The sequence below is a fragment of the Notamacropus eugenii genome, chromosome 3 (genome assembly GCF_028372415.1).
Source record: "Notamacropus eugenii isolate mMacEug1 chromosome 3, mMacEug1.pri_v2, whole genome shotgun sequence".
NCBI classification, from domain to species: Eukaryota; Metazoa; Chordata; class Mammalia; order Diprotodontia; family Macropodidae; genus Notamacropus; species Notamacropus eugenii.
Genome location: NC_092874.1, coordinates 163747303 through 163771751, shown reverse-complemented (window position 1 = coordinate 163771751; position 24449 = coordinate 163747303). Strand labels below are relative to the sequence as shown.

At 36.4% G+C, this 24449-nt stretch overlaps 1 protein-coding gene across 1 annotated transcript; it reads left to right on the top strand.

Annotated features, from left to right (window-relative positions):
* Positions 1 to 1366: 1366 nt before the first annotated feature.
* LOC140531915 (uncharacterized) lies at positions 1367 to 16559 on the top strand. The gene is made up of 3 exons (XM_072650552.1): positions 1367 to 1378; positions 13848 to 14787; positions 16441 to 16559. The coding sequence occupies exons 1-3, from the start codon at positions 1367 to 1369 to the stop codon at positions 16524 to 16526; spliced, it is 1038 nt and encodes a 345-aa protein (XP_072506653.1). The 3' UTR covers positions 16527 to 16559.
* Positions 16560 to 24449: the final 7890 nt, after the last annotated feature.

The following is a 24449-nucleotide window of genomic DNA, read 5'->3' as shown; positions in this document are numbered from 1 at the left end:
CTGTTCTGACACACCAAGCCACCAGTAATTGGAAATAAACCATCTCATAAATTCTTTATTCAGCAGTTCTGATGGCTAGAAAACTCTCCCTCAACTTCTTCCATTTATTGATCCTATTTTGCTCAGTGAGGCCAATTATCCTAAGTCCATTTGTGGATAAAAAGCCTTTCAAATAACTGACAACACTGTTACTTTCTTATCCAGTGTTATTGCTCTAGGCTAAATTTGCCCGGGGTCTTAAACTATTCTTTTTATGGCAAGGTTTTAAAACTCATCACCATCCTGATCATTCAGTCTTGTAAGCTTAGAGTTAGTCAACATCTCTTTTAAAATCTGATGCCCAATGGCAAAAGGACCCCCATGTTCAAAAAATGTTTATAGCAGCTCATTTTGTGGTACCCAAGAATTGGAAATTGAGGGGATGCCCATCCATTGGGGAATGACTGAACAAATCATTGTATATAAATGTAATGGAATATTATTGTTTCATAAGAAATGATGAGCAGGCAGACTTCAGAAAAACCTGGAAAGACTAATTTGAACTGATGTGGAGTGAAGTGAGTAGAACCACGAAAACATCGTACGAAGTAATGACAACATTGTACATGACCAACTTTGACAGACTTAGCTCTTCTCAGAAATGCAATGATCTAAGATAATTCCAAAAGACTCATGATCCAGAAAAAGAACTATGGAGTCTGAATTCAGGTTGAAGCACACTCTTTACTTTCTCACTCTCTATCTCTGTTTTGGTTTGTCTGTTTCTTCTTTCTCATGGTTCCTCCCATTGTTTTTAATTCTGCTTCACAACATGACAAAAATGAAAATATGTTTAATGTGAGTGGATAGGTAGAGTCTATATAAGACTGCAAGCTGTCTTGGAAAGGGTGATGAATGGAGGAAGAAAAAATTTGAAACTCAAAATCTTATGGAAGTGAATGCTGAAAATTTAAAATTAATTGATTAATTAATTAAAATAAAGAAAATAAAATCTGATGCTCAGAAAAAATTATATGAGAACCAGTCAGACCAATAAAACTTGTGTCCTTTGTTGTAGATCCTATATTTCTTTTAATTGAAAGAAGAAATCATTTCATTTCTGTCTTTGTATCCTAAACCTAGAACAGTGTTTGGCACATAAAAGGGACATAAACGCTTGTTGAATTAAATTATTTGAATGTGGTTGTAGGTAGCATTCCTTCTCCCTCCCTTTTTTTTTGCCTGTTATGACATACCTTTGACTCATATTAAGCCTCTGATCATTTAAAACTCTGTTGTTGTTTTTGTTTTGTTTTATGTGTTTGTTTTTACCAAGTCCTGTTAAGTCAAGGAGGAGTTAGAAGAAGGTTACAGAGTAGGTGAACAGATGCAAGAACAGGTAAGTGAATCACTCTTAATCCCTTCACATTCTACAGAATTCTAACCTAATGGGAGCAGGTCAGCTATAGGACATCGATGTAGTACCTTCACTTAGGTTACTCATTTCTACTGACGCTCCTGAAAATAGTTAAGAATAGGGAATGCTGTGCCTTATTGTTATCGTGAGTTCATTTCTGAGGACTTAGGAGTAGGAGGGAAATGGCATTTTTCTTGCTAATCAGACTTTGATTCTAATAAATGTACTCTATGTAAAAATGCGTAATGGGAATTTGCATCTTTAGGACTGTGGGATGGATGTGATGGAATATCCATAGATGAGAATTTAAATGATGTGAACTGTCCTCTTCAGAGTGAAGCTCTCAAGACTGAACCAGTCATTCCAAGGATAGGGATCTAGGAACCCTGAAAGATATGAGTCACTCTAAATTTTGCCAAGGATTTATTTCAAAGTTAATATTCTGTAGTTCCTGGAACATGCAATATATATGTATGTATATATACGTATTTATGTATATAAATGCATATGTGTTTTGAGGTTAAGGGTGCTCAGGACTCCAAAAAGTCATACACTGGGTCCTGCTCCAATGAATTCAACCCAAACCTTCTTACAGCCCAAGTAAAATAAAGTTTATTAAAGATTCACCACATTGGGTTGACTCTTAACTCAATTAGGTTAGAAGCCTAGAAGCTTAAAGTTAAGAAGCCTAACCATTTGTGGTGCTTGTATTAACAAGTGGGCCAGATAGAATCTGAACTAGATTGATTCCAAGCACCTTCATGGAGACAGGAAGCATCTTATATACAGAAAGACTGTGGGAGGGATCTGGGGTTGGCCTAGTAGTCTGGGGTTCCAGGGATGGTCTTGATGGGAATGACTAGTACCCAGGGGTGAATAAAGATTGACTCTAGGAAGGATCTTAATGGGAGTGGTCAGTAGTTTGGATAATGAGATTTTGATTGGATCCAGGGTGGGAAGTTGCCTAAAGGGAATCCTGAGATAAAAGAGATTTGGGCATAGCTATAATGAAAAGCTTATGACCTTAAGAGAATGCCAGACAAAGTGGGGAAATACGAGGAGTTTTCAAGGTGAGGTTTTTCAGGGCCCTTTAGACAAATGGGCCTAAAACTCTTTTGAGTTAAGGGACAAAGGTCTCAGTTTGGTCCAGTACCCGGTCATGTGCATATATCCATATTGTATTGTGTGTGTGTGTGTGTGTGTGTGTGCATGTATTTTTTGACTTTTGGAAAATTGGGATAACAATCTCCCTCTTTAGTCTTCTGATAGCTCTCCCATTGTCCACAAGTCCTCTAGGGTGTAGATATTTGTTCAACAATAGTGTCTATAAGTTCTCTTCAGTGCCCTGAGATATGATTCTTCTGTTTCTAGGAATCTAAACTCATTTAAAGCAACAAAGTGCCCCCTGTATGTTCTCTTATCTGTCTTGGGTTTCAATTCACTCTTAATCATGTTTGCTCTTCCTTTTCCAAACTAAAGATAATTCAGCTGGATAAAGAAGATGGAAATAAATTAGGAGTTAAGATCTGTTTTTTCTTTGCTATTTGTTCACTTTCACATCGTATCTCCTAAAGCCTAAGCCTTTCTTGTTTTGAACAAATCTTACCCCCAACCCATTATTTTCTTTTCCCATTTTTAAAATTTCAGTTCTTTTAGAGTGTTAGACTTTCTGATACTTCTTTATCTTTGTCCTCATTCTAATACACCTTTAGAAAGGAGACCTCTTTAGAGAATAGTTTGTACATTTATTTAGATTGATTTATTGTAGCTACCACCCTTCCCTTGTCTTTTTTATTACTAATTGGTGAACATATAACAAGAATTTTGTTTTTGAAAGCCTCTGATCCCTACTGAGTCATCTTTGGTTTTGAGTCTCTAGTGGTCAGGTAACCATTTAATATATCTTGTAACATGTTTCATGCTTTCCTAAAGTCTAGAGTGTATCTTTGAATATTTGCAGCATTCTCCTCCTTGGCTATTATAATTTTAATATGACATGATCAATTTTATTATCTCTTCAGTTTTGCCAATGACTTATCCTTTGTTTCTGCCAAATAATCTGCTCTGGGGCCAAGAATGTTATATTATGAGCAAATTTAGGAATGCATTTTCACTTTGTTGTGTTAGTGAAGATTGCCAAATATTTGTTTACAAATCAATGACTCACTAATCACAGAGGAAAAAAAGCACCAGAAATATTCCACATAACTAAGTTGTGTTGTGACATTATGGCTTAAATGAAAAGCTATAGGTTTAGGACAGTTTCCAAAAATAGTTCATATATGTGCACATCTTTCTTATGCTTTATTATCAAAAGGGAAAATATATACAAATTTAAGGGAAAAATAAAGTTTCAAGTCATAGACCTACAGAGTAGGAAAGAATTACAATGCTTGTGTAGTCCAACCTATATCTGAAGCATCAACTAAATCTTAGAAATTTTGAGCTCAAAACACATATATACAGAATGAACTTTCAGGACTGTGAAACTTTTAAAAGTGTAGAAATATATTAATATACTGGCAAACACTGAAATTAATACTGTTTTAACTACATTCAATGATTCTCTTCTAAATAAATTTTAACAGAATTGAAGTGTAATAATCTAAATCCTATAAAATTCCATAGAGAAACTTCAGTGGAACTAGATACTTTTTTTTTTTAAGTTAACAGGAGTTAATATGTCAATGCAAAAACAACAACAACAAAAAATAATCATCTCAGTAAAGGAAATCTTGGGCAACTAGATGGAGTCATGGATAGAATACCAGATCTGGAGTCAAGAAGACTCACTCATCTTTGTGAGTTCAAATCTAGCCTCAGAAATTCATTAGCTGTGTGACTCTAGGCAAGTCATTTAACCCTTCAACCTTGGTTTACTCCTTTGTAAAATGAGTTGGAGAAAGAAATAACAAGCCATTATAATATCTGTGCCAAGAAAACCTCACAATGGTCATGAAGAATCAGACACAACTGAACAACAACAAAAAAACAAATCTTATGCAAATTCCTGATCCACTGTCCTTTTTCTTTTTATAATGGAAATATTTCTAATTCTAGGATACAGCAGTGTAGTGTGATGGAGAAAGCAGAGCATGAGTTTAATTCACATTTCTCCTTCTTTTGACAAAAAATGCATGAAGTGCTTTGCTAACCACTGGAAATAGAAAGATTAAAAAAAAAGCAAAACATTACCCAGCTTGGGTCTCCAGAGGAGGGATACAGCATGTAAACAGAAAATTTTAATACAAGGTAGTATAATACAAGATACAACTCACGGCACATGGTACAATTTAATGTGGGAAGAGTTCCAGACAGAGCAAAGACAAGCTTGATGAGGAAAACAATACTTTGTTGTTGTTGTTGTTGGGGTGGGGGCAGAGAGGAAGGGAAGGGAAAGCAACACAGAGTTAATAATACCCAAGAAAGAACTTTGGATTTGGAGTCAAAGAAGCTGGGGTTCAAATTCTATCTCTGTCACACATTCCTATGTGACCTCAGAAAAGATATTTCATCTGTCAAGGTCTAAATTTCCACAACTGCAAAATGAAAAAAAAGTTAGACTTGATGTTTTCTAAGGTTTCTTCCAGCTCCAGATCTATATGCCTATGATAAAGGAAGATAAAGAGTCTGAAAAAAAGGGGTGGAGGAACAGGGATTAAGGGTAGTGTAATATTGGGTGGGGGGAAAAGTTAAAGATCTTCCCTGCCCATTAATAGGCCTCAATACTTTTCTTAATTTCTAATGAGGCACTAGGTCACAAGGGTGGTCCCCTCTGGCTCTGAAAAGTGTATATATACTCTGAGGCGAGGGTTTACTTTGGGAACTAATTTTTTGGAAGAAGGTTTGTGTGCCAGATGAGACTCTGAATAGTTGCTATGGAACCAGCTGGCTTTCAAAATTCAGATGCTGGTGCTTCTATCTCTGGTAATTATCTATGTATTATCTGTGGTCAGACAGTTACAAGCCCTATCTGTTGGTCTTTCTGTTCATAATTTCTGCTTGTAATTTCTGTTTGTATTTTCTCTGAAGTTCAGGGTGCTGACTTTTCCCCCTGAACTAAGTGAATGATATATGTGCTTGATTACAGTAGGTTGTTGACCTTTTATAAGGTTTTCCTTTTAGAAAAGCAGATCTAAGAACCTGTATAGCAGGCCCTCCTGTGTATGTCAGAGTCATTGCTGTTACAGGTAGGGGGTCACAGTCCATTATAATTGGACAAAGACAGAAGACAATGATGACCTTAAGTAATTCACTTAGCTATTCTGGGCTCCAGTTTTCCTTTCTGTGCAAAAAGGCACATTTAGAATTGTTTTTTAAGAAAACCTTCCTAATAAAGATTTCAAAAAGTAGAATGGGCTACTTTTGGAAGGGGCAATTTCCCTCTCTTTAGAGGTCTTCATACAGAAGTTGAACAAGCACTTGTCAGGAATGCTGTGGGCTTCTTTTAGGGTATGAATTGAATGTGATATCTGGAGAGGTTCTCTTCCATCTCTCAAATTATCTAATCCTGTGACATAATAAAAGCTTACAGAATTTTTAAAGACAAAGTTAAACTATTATGAATTCTTTTAAGCAACTATGATTCTGCATTTATTTTATTAATAATATTTTGACCATATACTTAATAATGATACTTTTATAGTGCTATCAAGTTTGCAAAGTGCTTTTATCACATCAACTCTGTATCATAGTCGTGGGAAACTGAGGCTCTGAAAGGGTCTAAATGTCTTATAGATAGTATGTGTTCATCGTGAGAATTGAATCCAAATCGAAATCTAAGTTTAGTGCTCCATTTACAAGGCCACACTACCTCTCATTTTAAAGAAGGGGAGAACAGTGAAGAAAGGCATAGACACAGTGATAGTTTTGAGCAAGGGCTAGAAATAGTAGGGATAAGGTTAAGGAAAGGTATGTAGGTATATCATTCAAGGATGAGAGTATTTAAAACTGAAGATCTCTAAATATTTCATTTAAACAAAATTGTAAAAAACTTAATTTCATGCAGCTGTAATTGATATGTCTTGATAATTGGTGTAGTCTGGGTTTAAATGGTTCAAGATTTAGCAAAAAGAGGAAAGAAAAGGACGTCTATAAATAGATTAGTCCCTAAGGGAACCAGTGAAGCCCATATTTATGAAATATAACTTCATTTATCCAGCTCAGTAAGAGAAACAATAGAATCCATAAAATACAAAGGAAGGTCTCCCAAAAGTGTAGGAAAAAGAACACATAACTGAGAGGCAGAACAAATGGGCTCTTTCTGCAACCATCTCTGTCACCTGCACAAAGCGGCTTTATATATCTGTTCTTCAAATTCTTCATCTGCTGGCGGAGGGGAAAAGAAGAGGAGGGAGGAGACAAACATTCATGAAGAATCTCATATATGCTGGTTTCTCATTTCTTCTTACTTCTAATTTGTGAATAATTCAAAATTAAGGGTTTGTTGCTGTTGTTTGTCCTTCATTCTCAAAGAGGACCATGACATCAGAGAAGTGATGTCATGACATGCAAGTGAATTGGATTTAAGTGAGGAGGGCTGTACAAAGTCACCAGCCTCACTTTCTCCTCCAGAGCCATCTGGGTCCAGTGCCAAGATACATATTAGGATTACTGGAGATGGCCCTGGATGTTGTAGGAAACCTTGGCTTTTTTAACTAAAGTCTTTAAGTAGTCTTCCTTTGACTGAGGCAAAGCCAATTCAGTGATTAAAGCTAGGTAAGAAATGAGGTAAAGAATGACCTCTTTTACCTAGTCTATATATATATATATATATATATATATATATATATATATATATATATATATATATATATATATATATATATATATATATATATATATATATGTATGTATGTATGTATGTATGTATGTATGTATGTATGTATGTATGTATATCAATCTGGGAGGGGAAGATCCTCAGGATTTCTGATTAAAACAGGAACAGTTGCCATTTACATTCACCCTGAGCCAATCACAGCCCAAACAATGACCTAATGGGGCTTTGTCTGGGACCTATTGCTGGCCAATCAACAAGAGCATTATTATCAAGAATCTATGGAATGAGCAATGAATCATGGATCAAAGCTGTATCCTACTTTTAGCTCCTAAGTAATAATTACAATAGTTTGAGAAGTCCCAGATTCAGAACTTTAGAGGAAGAAGAGATTTCAGCAGCCACCTTTTCTAACCCATACCTCCAAAAGAATCAGCTCTACCATATACATTACAAGTGAGTATCTTCCTTCTGTTTGAAGATTTCCAATGAGGTAGTGTCCATCACCTTCCTAGGTAGGTCATTCTACTTTTAGAGAGTTCATACTCTTGGGAAGAATCTGTTATTTAAGTTCTTTTTTTTTTTTTTAATAAAATTTAAATTTGCATCTTTGCAGCTTCTTTCCGTTATTCTTAGAACTACACACAAAGGTTAAATGGGACAAGTCTAACCTTTCTTCCATGGGGGAGACCTTCTGATCCATAAAGAAAATGGGTCTAATCTGAGCAGATTCACGGTCTATGACATGTTCAAGGAGGATGAGGACCTCTGGTTTGAGGGCTTGCTGAACCCTTTTCAGGTCTGTTCTTCCACTTTTGGTGTCTACCTGGCACTCAATTCACATTTGTAGCTCCAAGAAGATGTATCATGTGCTGTGACTGCACCTTGGTATAACCATCTCAGGAAACAGGCTGAACCAGGTGGAGGTTACTGCCAAGTCTCAAACCTGTTGGTCAGTTAGCAGGGCATCTAGTGCAAGAAAATGAAGACTTCCCTAGTGTAATGGGAGGAATGAGAACAATTTATTCCAACAGCCATGAAGTCAAATGAAGTAGGCATTGTGAATTGCTTAGAGCCTGATCAGACATTGAAGATGCCAAGGTCATCCACCACATCCTGGGATAACCAACTTTCTTTACTTTTGTTTTGCCATTGGGCTCTGATAACTCTGGAAGAGAAAGTGAAGATGACAATATTATACAACTCCACCTCATTTAAATCCAAGTCATGCAATGGTGAAGACAAAACCCAGTGATGTCACTGTTTATTTTTAAAAGGAAGAACAAATTACAATTCAATGGTCAGTTGAACCTCTCAAGGTCATTATTATACCTTAGTAGGACTCTGAGTGGGATAGACTTGGTGAAGACTCCTCAGATTGTGGTTTTCTCCCAAGGGTGAGGTGGGGCCTGGAGGCTCGGGGCTGCAGTGTTTTTGGAATAGAATAGTTCCATATAAGGTATAAAACTGTGTGGTGTACTGGGGTCTCAATGATTGGACAAAACTTGCGTAATTCCTCGATGTCTTCATTTCAAAGGGATTGGTTAGATCTCGTGTCTAGAATGTAAGACCATATCCTCAGCTAATGAGGATAATGGTCAGTGGGGGGGAGGAGGGACTTGCGTTAGGGTTTATAAATCACTGTCCTGATTTTTATCTTCGGCTTTCCTACTCCAGGTGAACTGCTGTGGGATTGTCCAGATTCTCGAGAATCGAATAAAACTCTTTTCTGTCATCACTTTGAGAGGCCTCTGAGTAATTGATTTATGTAGGGACCTGAGCCATCCCACACAGTTTGGGGGCTCGTCCGGGATCTGTGACCTTTCTGAGAGACGGCTGACAGCTCAGTCCAAGGACTTGGGCGCCCGTGGGGAGATTTCCCCATTGTCCTTGAAAGGAGCTGCCGGGCCTCCCTCTCTGCAAGGTAACGACCTGAAGCAGAGGAACTCAGTGAAGACAGAAAAGAATAGAGATAAGGACTCCAAAGACTCCGAAGCTGTGAAGTGTGTAAAAATGCCAACCGGTTGGTGTTGAAGTTTGCAGTCAGGCAACTTGTACGCGTATACAACCCAGCGGTAAGCGCGGGGGGGGGGGTCTGGGGGTCAATTCGTTGAGTCTTAGATAGACTCGGGGAGAAGGTGACGACTCCCAACCAAATTAGTGGACTGCGGGACCCCAGGGTGAAGGGCCCCCCCAAAAACGTTTGCTGGGTGACTGTTGGTGACGGGCGACCCTCACCTGAGAGCTGGCAAGAGAAGCTAGCAAGGGAGCTAGCATAATTCGTTGAGTCTCAGACTCGGAGGTGTTGGCGACAACCCTCGACCAAAATGGGACAAAAGCAGTCCAGGAATAGAGCTTCGGAGTGGAGTCAGGAAGAAATACCGGTAAATAGTCCCTTGGGAAACCGATTACAAAATTGGCATGAATTACCAAAATTATAGAGAAAAGAATGTAGAAGAAGATGATTAAGCACTGTTGTTTCGTATGGGGTGAAAAGACATTGGAGGAGGAGGAGGCACAGTCTGGCCCAAATATGGTTCCTCCGAGGACTGGGTGTGACAAAAATGTAAACCTATATGTCCTATTCTATTCTGTTAAATGTTTTGTCTGTATATGTTGTGTTGGTATTTCTGTGTGAATGAAAGTCTGTGTGTCTCTGTTTTTATCTGATAAGGTTGTAAATTTAGCCAGCCAGCCAGCAGGAGCAGAAAGGCTGAGCTGAACTGTCCTTGAAATTCCTGTTACTCCCTTTCTTCAACCCCTCCAGACTAGTTTCAGAGGGGCTGAGGGACAAGGAGGGAGAGAAAGGAACAAAAAAAAAAAATCTTTTTCCCTCAGACCTAAGAGGCATGCTAGCAACCAATTAACCATTTCCTGCCTCACCCAAAAGAAGAAATTTTAGTGTAATGGGAAATAACAGAAAGTTAAGTGAATTCATTCTGGTCTATTTGGAATTGTGAATAGGTGAAATGTGTCATTCTTAATTTAATGCTTCAGATAGGTTAGAATTTATTAAAGTTTGGTGGAAGTAAGCAGAAGATTAGAAAGTAAAAAAAAATCTCAAGTAAGCAAGTTAGAGCTGAGAGTTTTGGATTTAGGTTTAATTAGGTCAATATATTTGATGCCAGACAATGTATTTAAAGTAAAAAGATAATAAGTTTAGGTTTTTCTTTTTCTTTGCAGGGTGGGAGGGCCAGAAAGGGGTGGCCTTGGGAATCCTGGCACAAATAAGAGGAGGGCAGAGACACCCAGCAGCATTTCTGCCAAAAATGTTAGCTCCATTAACAAAAGGATAGGTATTTGTTAGATGCAACATTAATCTAATAGATTGGGGTTTTAAAAAGATGTAATAGAAATTTGATAATTTGAAACTTAGAAAGAGCTGAATAGGTTAATGGCTTCTTTTAAGTTTTAAGTAAACTTAAATAAGTTTAAATTTTTAGGTAATCCATCTAAATATTGTATTAGAATTTGCATTGTTAAGCTAGTTTGTGAATTGGTTAAAAAGAGTTGTTATGAATTGTTTTTTTGTAAGAGTTTTCTTGTTGTAGCATTCTTATTAAGAAAATGAGAATGCTTTAAAAATGTAAGGGTATATATATATATATAGGTGTGATTTTCAAGCCTATTTCATCTGAGCATGTATTATGTTAAAAGTTGATTTCTGTTGTTGAAAAGGAAATTTTAGCTAAAATTGTTTGCCATGAATCAAGCATTTACTCTAAAGTTATTTTTGTAAAAGAAAGTTTATGGGCAAATATGAAAAGGCTGTGGATTTAGGTCTTGTGATTTCTGTCAATTAGTTTCAAGGGGATTGTGATAAATTGTAAACTGTTCATAAGAGAAGAAATATTTGCTGTATTAAGAAATACTTTGTAAAATCTTTCGTATGGGTTTTTGAAAGGCCTATCCAATTCGTATTTGTAAGTTACAAAAGTGGGAAGAATTTAGTTTCTCTAATAGGATATGAAAATACAATTGATGTCATCTGAAATTTATTGTTCGGGTTCATAGCTAAAACAATTTGTTACCACTTACAAAATTATGTTTGCCATTTGTAATTCTAATGCTAAAACCTAAAGCTGGTACACTGTGTGAATATGTGGGGGAAAGAAGCAGTCCTCAGGCTAGTAACAAGTACAGCCCCAGCAGCTGAGGAGATTGTATATAGAACTTGCTTTGGTGAGAATTTGAAAATGTATAAGAAATGATCTTCAGTGATTGGCTCTTTAGGGCAAATTTAAGATCTAAGAAGTAAATAAAATCCCTGGGGACATTCTTTCTAAATCTAATGAGAATAAATAGATATTGTATCATTGTTACACAGAACAAAATTGGGATTCAAAGTTAGCTGTAATTGTATTTTATTTACAGGGGGATTCAAGGAAAGGAATCCCTTATAAAAAGGGGGGGGGGGGGCAGGTGGTCTGGGAGTTCCAGGAATGGTCTTGATGGGAGTGGCCAGTAAACTGGAGATTTGGACTGATAGAATTAAGAGTGGGAAGTAGAATAGACTTGGCTATAGTGATAAGAGTGGACCTTAGGAGAGCCGGTTCACGTGGAAAAACCAAGGAGTTTTCAAGGTGAGGTTTTCCAAGGCCTTTAGACAAATGGGACTAAAACTTTTTGGGGTAATGGACAAAGGTCCCAACTTGGAGTGAGATCTTTACAGGTTACAAAATGATGTAAAAGCAATTAGTATTAAAACAATTAACTGAATTAATTACTGAGACTAAATCAGAGGCATCTTCAGTTTGGGGAAAGAATTTCAGTCTAATTTTCTTAGAGGTAGGTAGCCTCTGGTAATATTTGGCATTGAAAGTTAAATGATTGTTTTGATTTGAATTCATTACATGAACATAAAAATTCAAGTTAGTGTTTGAACTTATCACATGTGTAGCTCATTCTTTTAGATTGAGCAGGGTTAGAAAGGGATAAAGTAGTTTGGGAAACAGATATAAATCTATTAGAGCAATGACTTATGATTGTTATTCAATCAGGAACTAGAACATGTATAGGAAGGCATGTAGGCTACTTAAACCTGCTTCAGAGATGTTCCTTGGCCAATGTGAAATTAGTCATGTCTGAAACTGATTATTGGAGCTTGCTATTTTAAGATTTTTGTGGGACTATTAACTGACTGTTCTTCTGAGTCTAACTCCAGGTGTGGATAGCAAGAGAGGTGGTCTGAGCCACTGATCCATGATGCCAATAAGCCTGTGAGATGCTGGTATGAACTGCAAAAAGGTGATCTCATGGGAAGGTCGGGAGAGCGACTGTTCAGTCTGGGCTGAGGTAGGATTTTCCTGACTCAATTTCCCCACTGACACCTGGCAGACTTGAAGCCTGGCTGAACGCCAGTTGACAATCTACTCCTGCCTGGAATTGACATGAAGTGAGGGAGATGTTGTTTCCCTTCAATGTCCCTACTCTTAGTGGCAAATTCCTAAAATCAGAAGTTTTGTAAGTAATAATACCAGATCTGTTGAATAATAGATTGTTGGTAGGGGAACATCTGAGGTTAAGTCTAACATTGAGCTAACAGGTTTAGGACTTTAGAACAACAACAATAAGTTAGGGTCCTCTAATTCTTAGTAATGGTGTGGAGATGATTAGGTTAAGGGCTTGTGAGGCTAGCATGCATAGTTATTATTTTGTCCTAGTTGGTTAATGCTAAATGAAAAATGGTTTGTAGACTATATTGTAAATGCTTTAAAAGAAGCATCACATGATCAGAAGTTGGAATTGTTTTATGATGTGATATGCACTGTGTTAAGAATGATTATTTATTGTATTTATATAAGTACTGGAGCCTGGTGTTGACTCCTTAGTGAAATCTCATCTTCCTAATGAGGGAATGAATAATGACTTGCTGTGAAATGTAGAAGCTGCATTTTAATGTGAATTTCTTATTTTTCTTTTAAAAAAAAATGATAATTTGTCAAAGTTTCAATTTCGATTTTTGTAAGAATGATAGGATTGGTAATCTAAGATGGTATTAAGTTCAGTTCTGTAGGAGAGTGGACATCTGGATTTCTACAAGAAGATAAAGAAAAGAAGATGCTGAGATGCTGTGCTGACAACTGTTTGAAGGAGCATCCAGATCAGAAAATTGCATAAGATGATATTTCTCCCCAGACTGCTGTATGAGATGGAACCTCTAAATGGACAGTTCATTAATTTAAATCTCTGTATCTGTACTTATGACAAGGGGACTGCCCCCCTGTAATTTGCTAATGCGTCAGTCAACTTTGCTTTCTTCCCATATTCATATAAAAAGGAAGATAGATGAAGGGAAGGATTCATAAGGGAAAGAATGTGAAGAGGTATTTATTGATTGGATTTAGGTATGGAAAAAGGAAAAATAAGAGGAGGGGAGGAATATGGGTAAGTTGAACCTTGAACTATCTATTCCCCCATACCAATTCAGAAAATGTTTAGCATGATTGGGAAGCCAGTAGACAAAGTTATGGAAGGTTATTGCATTTAAAATTTTAAAGTTGTTTACTTTCATTTATAATTATTGCTATTAGTTAATAACTCTCAAGCTTCATGCTTGGAGACACACTTTGTCAGTATTAAAGCTCCATTTGAAGCGTGTGTGAGAACACACAGAATTTGGAAAAGGATGGCCAACTTGCATACAGGCTGTGGCAGCCACTGCCCTCCTAGTAGAAGAAAGTAGAAAAAATCACTTTTGGAGGCTGTTTGATTGTGAGTGTACCTCATCAGGTGCGATCTATCTTAAATCAGAGAGCTGGGAGATGGCTGACAGATTCAAGAATTTTAAAGTATGAGGCCATATTATTAGAAAAGGATGATTTAATACTGTCCCAAGACCATAACCTTAATCCAGCTAGTTTTCTGTCAGCCTCACCCGAGGAACCTGTAAATTTGGAACACTGCTGTTTGGATATAACTGATTATCAGACAAAAGTGCGGGAGGATTTACAAGAATCCCTTTTGTTTGAGGGAGTGAATTGGTTTATAGATGGGTCCTCCCGGGTGATAGAAGGAAAGAGACAGAATGGGTATGCCATAATAGATGGAGATAGAAGTTCTCTAGTACAAGCTAGTAGCTTACCTAAGACTTGGTCAGCACAAACTTGTGAACTGTATGCTTTGCATCAAGCTTTAAAATTATTAGAAGGGAAAGAAGGATATATATATACAGACTCTAAGTATGTTTGGGGAGTAGCACATGTTTTTGGAAAAATTTGGGAAGAAAGAGGAATGGTAAATAGTAAGGGAAAGGAACTAGCTCATACCACCCTACTGACTAAAGTATTGAGTAGTTTACTGTTGCCCAAAGCAATTGCTATTGTGCATGTGAAAGGACATCAAATAGGGAATACCTTTGAGGCTAGAGGTAATCGCCTTGCTGATGAGGAAGCGAGGAAGGCTGGGGAAAAGGAACCTGGACAGACTGCAATGTTGGCATTAATTCCTACTTTGCCTCCCAATCTCCCCTCCCCATCCTATACTCAGGAAGAGAAGAAAAAGGCTCAAGACTTGGGAGCCAAGGAGACAGAAGGAGGGCGCTGGTTTCTCCCGGATGGCCGTGAGGTACTGACCAAGGCAGGGATGAGACGAGTCTTGCAATACCTACATCAAGGTAGTCATTGGGATGTCCAAAACCCGTGTGATGCTGTATTGACCAAGTTTGTGTCACCGGGCTTATACACACTGGCCAGACAATTGGTGGAGGGTTGTCTGATTTGTCGAAGGACGAATAAGACTGCTCAACGCCACCCCCCCCAAAGGGGGCAGGCCCCCGGGATACAGACCCTTCCAAAGCATTCAGGTGGACTTCACCGAACTACCATCAGTGGGCAGTCTCAAATACCTGCTAGTCATAGTAGATCACCTGACCTCATGGGTAGAAGCCTTTCCCTTATCACGAGCTACTGCCTCCTCAGTTAGTAAGATATTATGGAACAGATAATTCCACGGTATGGCATGGTGGAGAGGATAGATTCGGACCAAGGCACTCACTTTACTGCCAAGGTTTTGCAGTCATTAATAAAAGCACTGGAGATTACTTGGGAGTTTCACACTCCCTGGCATTCTCCTTCCTCAGGCAAAGTAGAAAGAATGAATCAGGGAAACAGCATCCAGGGGTTCCTCTATATGATGATCTAGCAAAAAGAAAGAGGAACATCGACACCTCCCTCACTCAGACTGGAAATGCAAATGGGTGGGGCGATACTTGGCCTCCTGAGAGGATAATCAGAGAGTATGGGCCTGCAACTTGGGCTCAAGATGGGAGCTGGGGTTATAGAACCCCTATATATCTATTAAACAGACTAATCAGACTTCAAGCAGTAGTTGAAATTATAACCAATCAAACAGCAAAGGCTTTGGACTTACTGGCTGATCAAGCCACACAAACTAGGGAAGCAGTACTGCAACATAGATTAATCTTAGATTATTTACTTGCAGAAGAAGGAGGAATTTGTGGGAAGCTCAATTTATCTACATGTTGCTTAAAAATTGATGATAATGGAAGGATAGTGAAAGAGATCACCAAGAATATCAGGAAGGTTGCTCATGTTCCCATACAAACTTGGGGCTCCCCTTTCAATACATCCTGGTGGTCCTGGTTTGAGGGGAGCTGGTGGAAGAGGTTACTGTGGTTTGGCCTTATAGCAATTAGTGGTATTGTATTACTTCCTATTTGTCTACCTTGTTTGATTTCACTAATTACTAAAATAGTTAGAAATTCTTTACTAAAACTTGTTAGAGTAGAAGAAAGGACTGAAGGAGCCATTCGACTGATGATATTAAAAAAGGAAGGTTGGGTACCTGTGGAGACAAGAGACATGAATGATCCTGATTGGGATGAGGAGATTAATAGACAGTGTGAGATTATGTTACAGAACTTTGGTTAAAACATCCGTGAGAAGTCTTCAGGCTGATAAAATAAGAGGAGGGATTGAGTGGGATAGACTTGGTGAAGACTCCTCAGATTGTGGTTTTCTCCCAAGGGTGAGGTGGGGCCTGGAGGCTCGGGGCTGCAGTGTTTTTGGAATAGAATAGTTCCATATAAGGTATAAAACTGTGTGGTGTACTGGGGTCTCAATGATTGGACAAAACTTGCGTAATTCCTCGATGTCTTCATTTCAAAGGGATTGGTTAGATCTCGTGTCTAGAATGTAAGACCATATCCTCAGCTAATGAGGATAATGGTCAGTGGGGGGGAGGAGGGACTTGCGTTAGGGTTTATAAATCACTGTCCTGATTTTTATCTTCGGCTTTCCTACTCCAGGTGAACTGCTGTGGGATTGTCCAGATTCTCGAGAATCGAATAAAACTCTTTTCTGTCATCACTTTGAGAGGCCTCTGAGTAATTGATTTATGTAGGGACCTGAGCCATCCCACACAACTCTGATTGGTATCCCAAGGAACAGCTTGTAACGTGTAGCAGAAGTGGTAGGAATCTTCCAACAAGAGTTCATAAAATACTGATAGTAATAAAGATCACAGATTCCTTAGGATTCGAAAAAGACCGATTATAATCCAGTTATCTTTAATGATTCTCTGAGGTATACATGAACATTTTTAGTTTGGTATCAAAGAAATACAGAGGAATCCTATCAAATCTATTTTCTTCTTACTACTGACAATGAAATTTCATCAAAGGGGATATTTATGTAGAGAAAAAAGTCTTTCTCCCTCAAAATTTTGAGGATTACAGAATAGACTATGAGGGGACAAATTTTGAGAATGATTATCCTTCAAAAGTAGTAGTCATGGCAAATGTGAGCATGCTTTCAAAGCTTTTCAGTGTCAAACTATAATTATCCTCTTGTTACCCATGTTCTCATTTTAAAAAGTCAAATTTTGTCAGTAACGACTTGGGGTGATAGTGTGGTCTTTCTCAGGAAAAAGAGGGTCAAGTTATTGTTTTTTTTAAAGGAAAGATGTTCAATTAAGTGTCCTTAAACCTCTTTTTGCAATGAAAAAAAAAAAAGTAGAGCTCTCTCAGGCAATAGACTGTAATACCGATAAACACAACACAAAACAAAACATACTCTGTCCTTTCCCTGAAGGAGGTTTTAAAATGCTGGCGAAGGCGTTTAGAGATAAAGGAGGCACTTTGAAACAATTCAACCCTCAGGAGCTAATGTGTAGTTAAAAGGAGACTCTTTAGCCTGGCTGCTATTCAACTGAAGAGACAATTCAAATTTTGAGAACTTTTTGAAACTACATAGCTATTTATGTATATGTTTCAGGTGGGTAATCATAAAAGTCATTTCCATACAATGAAGGGTGGGAGTAGTGGGAGGGGCTGCTCTGTCTCATAGCCCAATGTGGTCCACAGAAGCCACATAAGAAATGAATTAATAAATTCTGTATTTTCCTGCTCCACTTCCTCTGCTTAATGTTTTGTTTCTGCCTGGCAAGAGAGAAACCTGTTCCATATGCTCAGGATCACTCTATTTTAGAGGTATTCACATAGAGAGGATGGCTATGCAGATCATGGATATAATTCTCTGTTTGTTTCTCAGGTTCTTCTAAACATCTGGGAAACACCCAACACTTGGGCAGACCGTAATTTAGCTTTTATTTGGATCCATCTGTGATCCTGTGAATAAAACAACAATGCTATTGAAATCTGATTTCAAAGACATTCTTGAATTCTATTCTGTCTCAATGATGCTTAATTCTTCACAGTCTGTTCGGGATAAAAGTGAAATAATTGAAGACACCAGCTACAGTTTGAATGACCAAAAATGATATTTTTTAAAACAAATGGACTAGATCCAACATTAGGATAAGATAAATAGGAAGAAGCTGATCCATTGATAAACATAGTTAGTGTATCCATTTCTTATGGAACCATCTGAAGAAGATCACTTTTTAATCTTTCTATTACTCTCATTTCTAGAAATAAGACATATTATTCTTCAATGGATCTGTGATATCTTCAGTGGAGAAACTGTTTTCAGTGGTGGTGCACATTAAAATTCATCTATTTTTTCTCATACTGTATGATGCTTGGCCACGTTGTGCCATAAGTGCACCACAAGGAGTCTTTGAAGATGAAGAGGGCCAAAGAACCACTCAAGCTATTTTGGATGCTTGATCTTTGAGTACTTTAGTAACCACATATCTCCTTATGACCCTTTTGGGTGTAAATTACCATTTGATGAGGTTGAGACTTTTGTGAATTACCTTAAATCTCTCTATTGTCTTTTGGATTATCTGAGATTTTTATTCTTTAAAGATTATTTTGTTTCCTGATTTGGAGCACACAGCATCACAGGGAAAGCATTAGTGCTATGAACTTGTGTGTCAAAGAGAAGGCTGAAGTTACTGAAAGCACTGAGAAATTTCTCAAAAATAGCCAGTCTATCCACCATCTTCTTGTTCAATTTTGACTCATGCTCTTTATCCACCTTAGTGCTAGCAAGACATATCCTTTCAAATGAATATTAGAGGGTGAAAAATAGGTGTTCTTCATGAATTTCTTTGTTTTTGTTAGTCCCAACTCTTTTGAGAGATTTGAGAGAATCTAATTTAGGGGGATCTGAAGTATTTGGGTGTTTTAAATTTTTTAATAAAATTTAAAATTAAAAATAGAAATTAGTACAATGTTGCTACCACACAGGGGCATCTGGAAAAATACACAATGTAAAGGGAATCCTTATTGTATACTGACACTGCACTGGACATTATATGTGATAATGGCAAATACATTTGATGAGTAATGTCTCCCAATTTTGTTCGTTAATATTAATAATCATCTATTTTGTTGTTGTTGCACCTGTAAAGTGATCATGCATGAGCTCAACATTGCAAGGAAAATACTGTTACTGGAGAATTTTCAATTATAAATTTTTATCTATAAAGGCAATTTTTAAAATATTCATCAAATAATAAATATAGAGATGTCTTGTATTTTAAATTGTTTTTAATCATGTTACTTAGGAATATGATGAGTTTAGGAAAAAAGACTTGCATGAAATAATAAAGGTTGAAATGAGCAGAAATAAGAGAATATTGTATACAGTAATAGAACTATTATTTTGAGAATGACTTTGAGTGAATAAGTTATTCTATTATAAATATCCAAATTTACTCAAGAATTTTGCTGTATATTTGAAACAAATAGCAAGTTGTGCAGAGTACATTTGCAGTTTCATGCATAATCATCTTATTTTTTATTGTACTGTGTTATGGAAATTTTTCATAAAATAAAAATAAAATAAACTTTCAAAATTAAAAAAAAAAGAATATGGTCAGCTGTAGACTATCATTTTAAAAGCCAATCAGTTCCTTTCTCATATTTTTATCACAAGTACCAGGAATAAATAGATAAATGAATTTTAAAATGGCCTGTTTACCATATCAGGAACCATTAAAAATTTGGGGATATCAAAAGATGAGAAAAGATAATTCCTGCCCTCAATGAGATTATGTTCTAATAGAGAAAATAAAACAGATAATTGCCTTTGAAAGTGTAGATTGTGTCACATTTTATGGCACAATATTTTTCCATCACATTCATGTACTATGATTTTTTTTATTCATCCTCCAATATGTTGCCACTTCCCCCAATCTCCCAATTTTGGCAACTACAAAAAAGATTATTTATCTAGGTATGTGCATATATGAGTTTGTATGGATGTATGTGTCTTATGTAGAATATACACATTTGTTATACACACTGGTATATAACAAATATGCACATATTGCATATGTTTATACTCATTTGGGTTCGTATTAGTGTAAATAAAAAAACTATTGAAGTAGTTCTATTATTTGAATTCATGCTTCATGTTTCCTTTGCAGTGGAACCAAATGCCATATTTCATACACTTATGACTTCAAATAATGCAAATTTGAATATATGCAACCACTTCAGGGGATTCACTATTTTCACCCCTTAATATATGTATGTGAATATATGTATGCATGTATGTGGATGTGGATGTGTGTATGGATGTATATGCAGCAAGGTGGCAGATCTAATTTCAAATCCAGCTTTAGGCATTTACTAGATATATGACCCTGGGCAAATCATTTTCCTTCTGTGTGCCTGATTTCACCATCTGCAAATAGGTGGAAATAATAGCACCTGTCTCTCAGCGTTGTTGTGAGCATCAAATGTGGTACTAATTGTAAAGTGTTTAGCACAGTGTCTGCCTGGCACATTGTAAAATCTATATAAATGTTAGCTGTTATTGTTGTTTTTATAATATGCATAGGTCCTTCTTTGTTTTCTTTCAGGGTTAAGTCTAGTAGGTATAAGGTTCAAAGTATATGTGTGTGCATATATATATATATACATATATATACACACATATATATATATATATATATATACATGTGTGTATAGGTATATATGTATATCTGTCTATATACTTATGAACGTGTGTGTGTGCGTGTGTGTATGTATGTATTAGTGAGGTTTGGGTCATTGGTCCAAATTTCTAGGATATTCACAGCTCCACAATGCTGTACCTTGTTTTTCTATTTCCTCCTCAATATTCATCATTTTCTTCTTTTGTCATCTTTACCAGTCTGATGGGTATGAGTTAGAGCCTTAAATTGCTATAATCTATATTTTTCTAATTATTGGTCATTTAGAGTACATTTGCATATGATTATTAATAGCTTAATAGTCTTCCTTTGACAGCTACCTGTGTATATTCTTTGAACATTTTTCTATTGCAGAATGGATATTCGCTTTATAAATTTGAATTAATCCCTTTTACATCTAAGACATGGGACATTGCTCCAATGATTTTCCCCTACTTATCTACTTCCCTTCTAATTTTGAGTATATTTATCTGTTAAAATATCTTCAAAAACTATATGTAATCAAAATCATCTATTTTATTTTGCACAATTCCCTTTCACTTGTTTAGTCAGGAATTCCTTATCTTTCTGTAATTATAAAAGGGACTTTCTTTCTTGCTCCTCTATTTTTTTTTTTTTATGATGTGACCATTCCTATCAAGATCATACATCTATTTGGTGCATATCTTGGTACACAGCATGAGATGTTAGTCTAAAACTAATTTTTGCCAGACTACTGTCTAGTTTCCCAGCCATTTTTGCCAAATCATGAGTCTTTCCCCTGATAAACTGGGATATTAAAATTTATTCAATAATAATTTGCCTATGCTTTTTGTTTCTCTGTGTTGTGTACTTAATTTAACCTCTTCTGCTTCTCAACCTCTCTGCTTTTTTTGACCAGTATTGAATTGTTTCAGTTGTTATTGATTTTCTAATACAGTTTTAGATCTAATACTGATAAACTCTGTGGAGTTTTTTGTTACTAACTCTGAGATTTTTAACATTTTCACCTTCATTTTAATAATTTGGTTATTTTTCCCAAACTCTATAAAATATTGTTTTGGCAGTTGGATTGGCATAGCAGTGAATATGTACATTAATTTATGTACTTTTGTCATTGTAATTATGTTGAATGAACTTTCCTTTCTTCCCTTTGTATAACAGTATGATTTGGGATTTTTTTTCCATTTGTTATATTCTTGTATTTAAAAAATGTTCATAGTAAAATATAAAGATTAAATTGTCTCCATTGTGAATCTCCTCTGTCAACATTTTATGTGGTCCAAATGATTCCACCATCTTTGCTTTTGAAAGTAATTTTTCTTTATCCACAAACCTCAATGGAGATTTTACTCTGAGATCTAATGTTAATTTTTCCTTGTCTATGAAGAAGAACATATTATTGACTGTCTTCCTTCCTTAAGTGTCAACTTTAAAGATCTTAGAATGAGCTGGATTAATTGGGTTTCATGAAAAGTAATCTACAAATTCAATTTTACCATCAGATTCTCATTTCTTTATCAAAAGATACCACTTATAATCTTCTACAATTTTCTTCTTCAAGGTTTTATAGATGAGCTTGTGTTCTCAATTAATGTCAGGCTTAGTTGCAAGATCTCTCTACTTAGCAAGCTGATTGAGTGTTTGTTGACTGAAGCATGTTCTGGGGTCTTTTGTCTTCCTCATCTAAGACTAGCTGAATTTTCCATAGGTCCTGGAAATAGTCCATGTCAGTACCTCATCCTTTATCCAATCTTCTCATTTTTGAGGATTAATAGACTTCATTTGGAATGAGTCAGTTTACAGATGTTAATTGGGCACTACATCATGTAATACTTATCCTTTCTTTTAGTTTGGTGTGAATTTTTTATATGTATTCTAATAAATCAAAATACTATCTGTAAGTAACTGATTCAAAATTAGTAACTGTTTCTTGCCCGAGGGTATGTTTTTAAGCTATTCATTTCCCTCCAGATTAGTTAAACCCATATGATTTTAGCACCTTCCATCTTTTTGACTATCCTGAAGTGGAGAAATGAAAGTATTCAAGTATTTTAAGAGTTATTTGGAAAAGTGAACAGATGTGTTATCCTTGGACCTAGATGATAGATGTTAGAAGCAATTAATGTAAATCATAGAGATGTAGACAGATTACCAATATTAAGGAATAATTTCTTCAAATACCCTATCTTTAAAATTCTTAATATAATGATAGAATAAATACCTCTCTGGGATGTTGTAGACAAAATTCTTCCTGGAGTATCACCTCAGCTAAATGATCTCTTAGTTACTTTACAAATCTGAAGTACTGTGATTGAATTGAATAAATCTGTGACAAAATACTGGATTAGAGTATCAACAGAGTTAAAATAATCATGGAATCATAGGTTTTCAGAAGATATCTACTTTAACCTATACCTGAATGGTAATTCCATCTGTAAAGTCCCATAGAAATTTGTCATCTAGTTTTTACTTAAAGAACTTGAGTGATGTAGAATTTGTTTTTTCCAAAAGGTTATCTGTTTCTCCATTGAACAGTTAAAATGTTAGGAAGCTTTTCATTGCATTGTCATTTCTGTCCATTGCTTCTAGATCTTCTTTCTTGGATCAAACTATTATCTTTTAGATAATATTTTATTTTTACATGTTAAATATTTTTAAACATTTATTTGTTGTTGCTTTTTAGCTTTGAGTTCTGAATTCTATGCCTCCTCAGAAAAGCTTATCACCTGAAACCTGGTTGTTGTTGTGTTCATCTTTCATTGCCAAAGAAGATCATGCCATCACAGAAATGATGAGATGACTTGCACTTGACTTTGTTTTGAGTGAGGGAGGGCTGTGCAAGGTCACCAGTCTTACTTCTCCTCTGGAGCCATCTGGATTCAGTGACAAGATATTCATCAGGATGACTAGAGATGGCCCAGGATGCATTGGGAGACCTTTACAAGTACTCACTTAGGGTGAGGTAACGCACATTCAGTGAATAGGCCTGTTTTAGAAGTAGTCAGGGGATGGCCCCTTTAATGAGGCGAAGAAAAATAACTATACCAGGCTTGGAGGAGGGTCTTCCGAGTAGATCCAGCTGCCTGAAATCTTAACATTGTGCTGATTAACTAGGTTTTAGATATTCAACACCTTCTGAATTTTCTCAGCCTCATCTCCTCTCTAACTAGAAGGTGGGACACTAAAGCTCTTCCAAAGAGATTGAGATCTGAACTTTTGTGGTAACTCTCCAATTTCCTGGGCAGCTAGATGATGCCAGATATGGAGTCAGGAAAGACTCATTTTCCCAAGTTCAAGTACATCTGAGTGACTTTGGGCAGATCATGGAATCTCTTTGCCTCAGTTACTCATCAATAAAATGAGCTGAAGAAAGAAATGGTAATCCACTTCAGTATCTTTGCCAAAAAAAACCTCAAATGTGGTCGTGAAGAGTTAGACACAACTGAAAAACTCCACTTTCCATCAGAAACTTTCTTTTGTTTGGTTTCCATGGAAATCATCCTCTATGCTGGATTCCTTTACTCCTCCCCCCACTTTTTAGCTTCCTTCTCTGTGTTGTCTTTTGCTATTAGATTGTAAGCTCCTTTAGGTTAGGGACTGCCTTTCTTTTTAAATTTGTGCTTGGCACAGTGACTGCTATATAGTAGACACTGAATAAAGGTTTATTGAATAAGCATGAAAAATTGAGAGACAGAAGTTTTAAGCCTCACTTAGTTTCAATTCATTTCATTATAAAGTAACTATTAGGTTTGCAATTTCATGTGCAAAAAAAGTAGCTATTAACATAACCATACAAATAAATATTATGCTCTTCTTGTTTATTTTTTTTAATTGTGATAAAACACAGAACAAGACTTAACTAAAACAACTAGGAATCTTGTACATATCTTCTCATAATGAACTCAGTGGTAATGGCAAACAATTAATTTTGTTTTGTTTTATCCTTTCAGGTACAATTTTGCTTTC

What these genes read in the sequence shown, in the direction of transcription:
- LOC140531915 (XM_072650552.1), top strand. An exon ending in CTTGCAATACCTACATCAAG is followed by an intron (nt 14,788 to 16,440) that starts GTAGTCATTGGG and finishes TTCCTACTCCAG; the next exon opens with GTGAACTGCTGTGGGATTGT.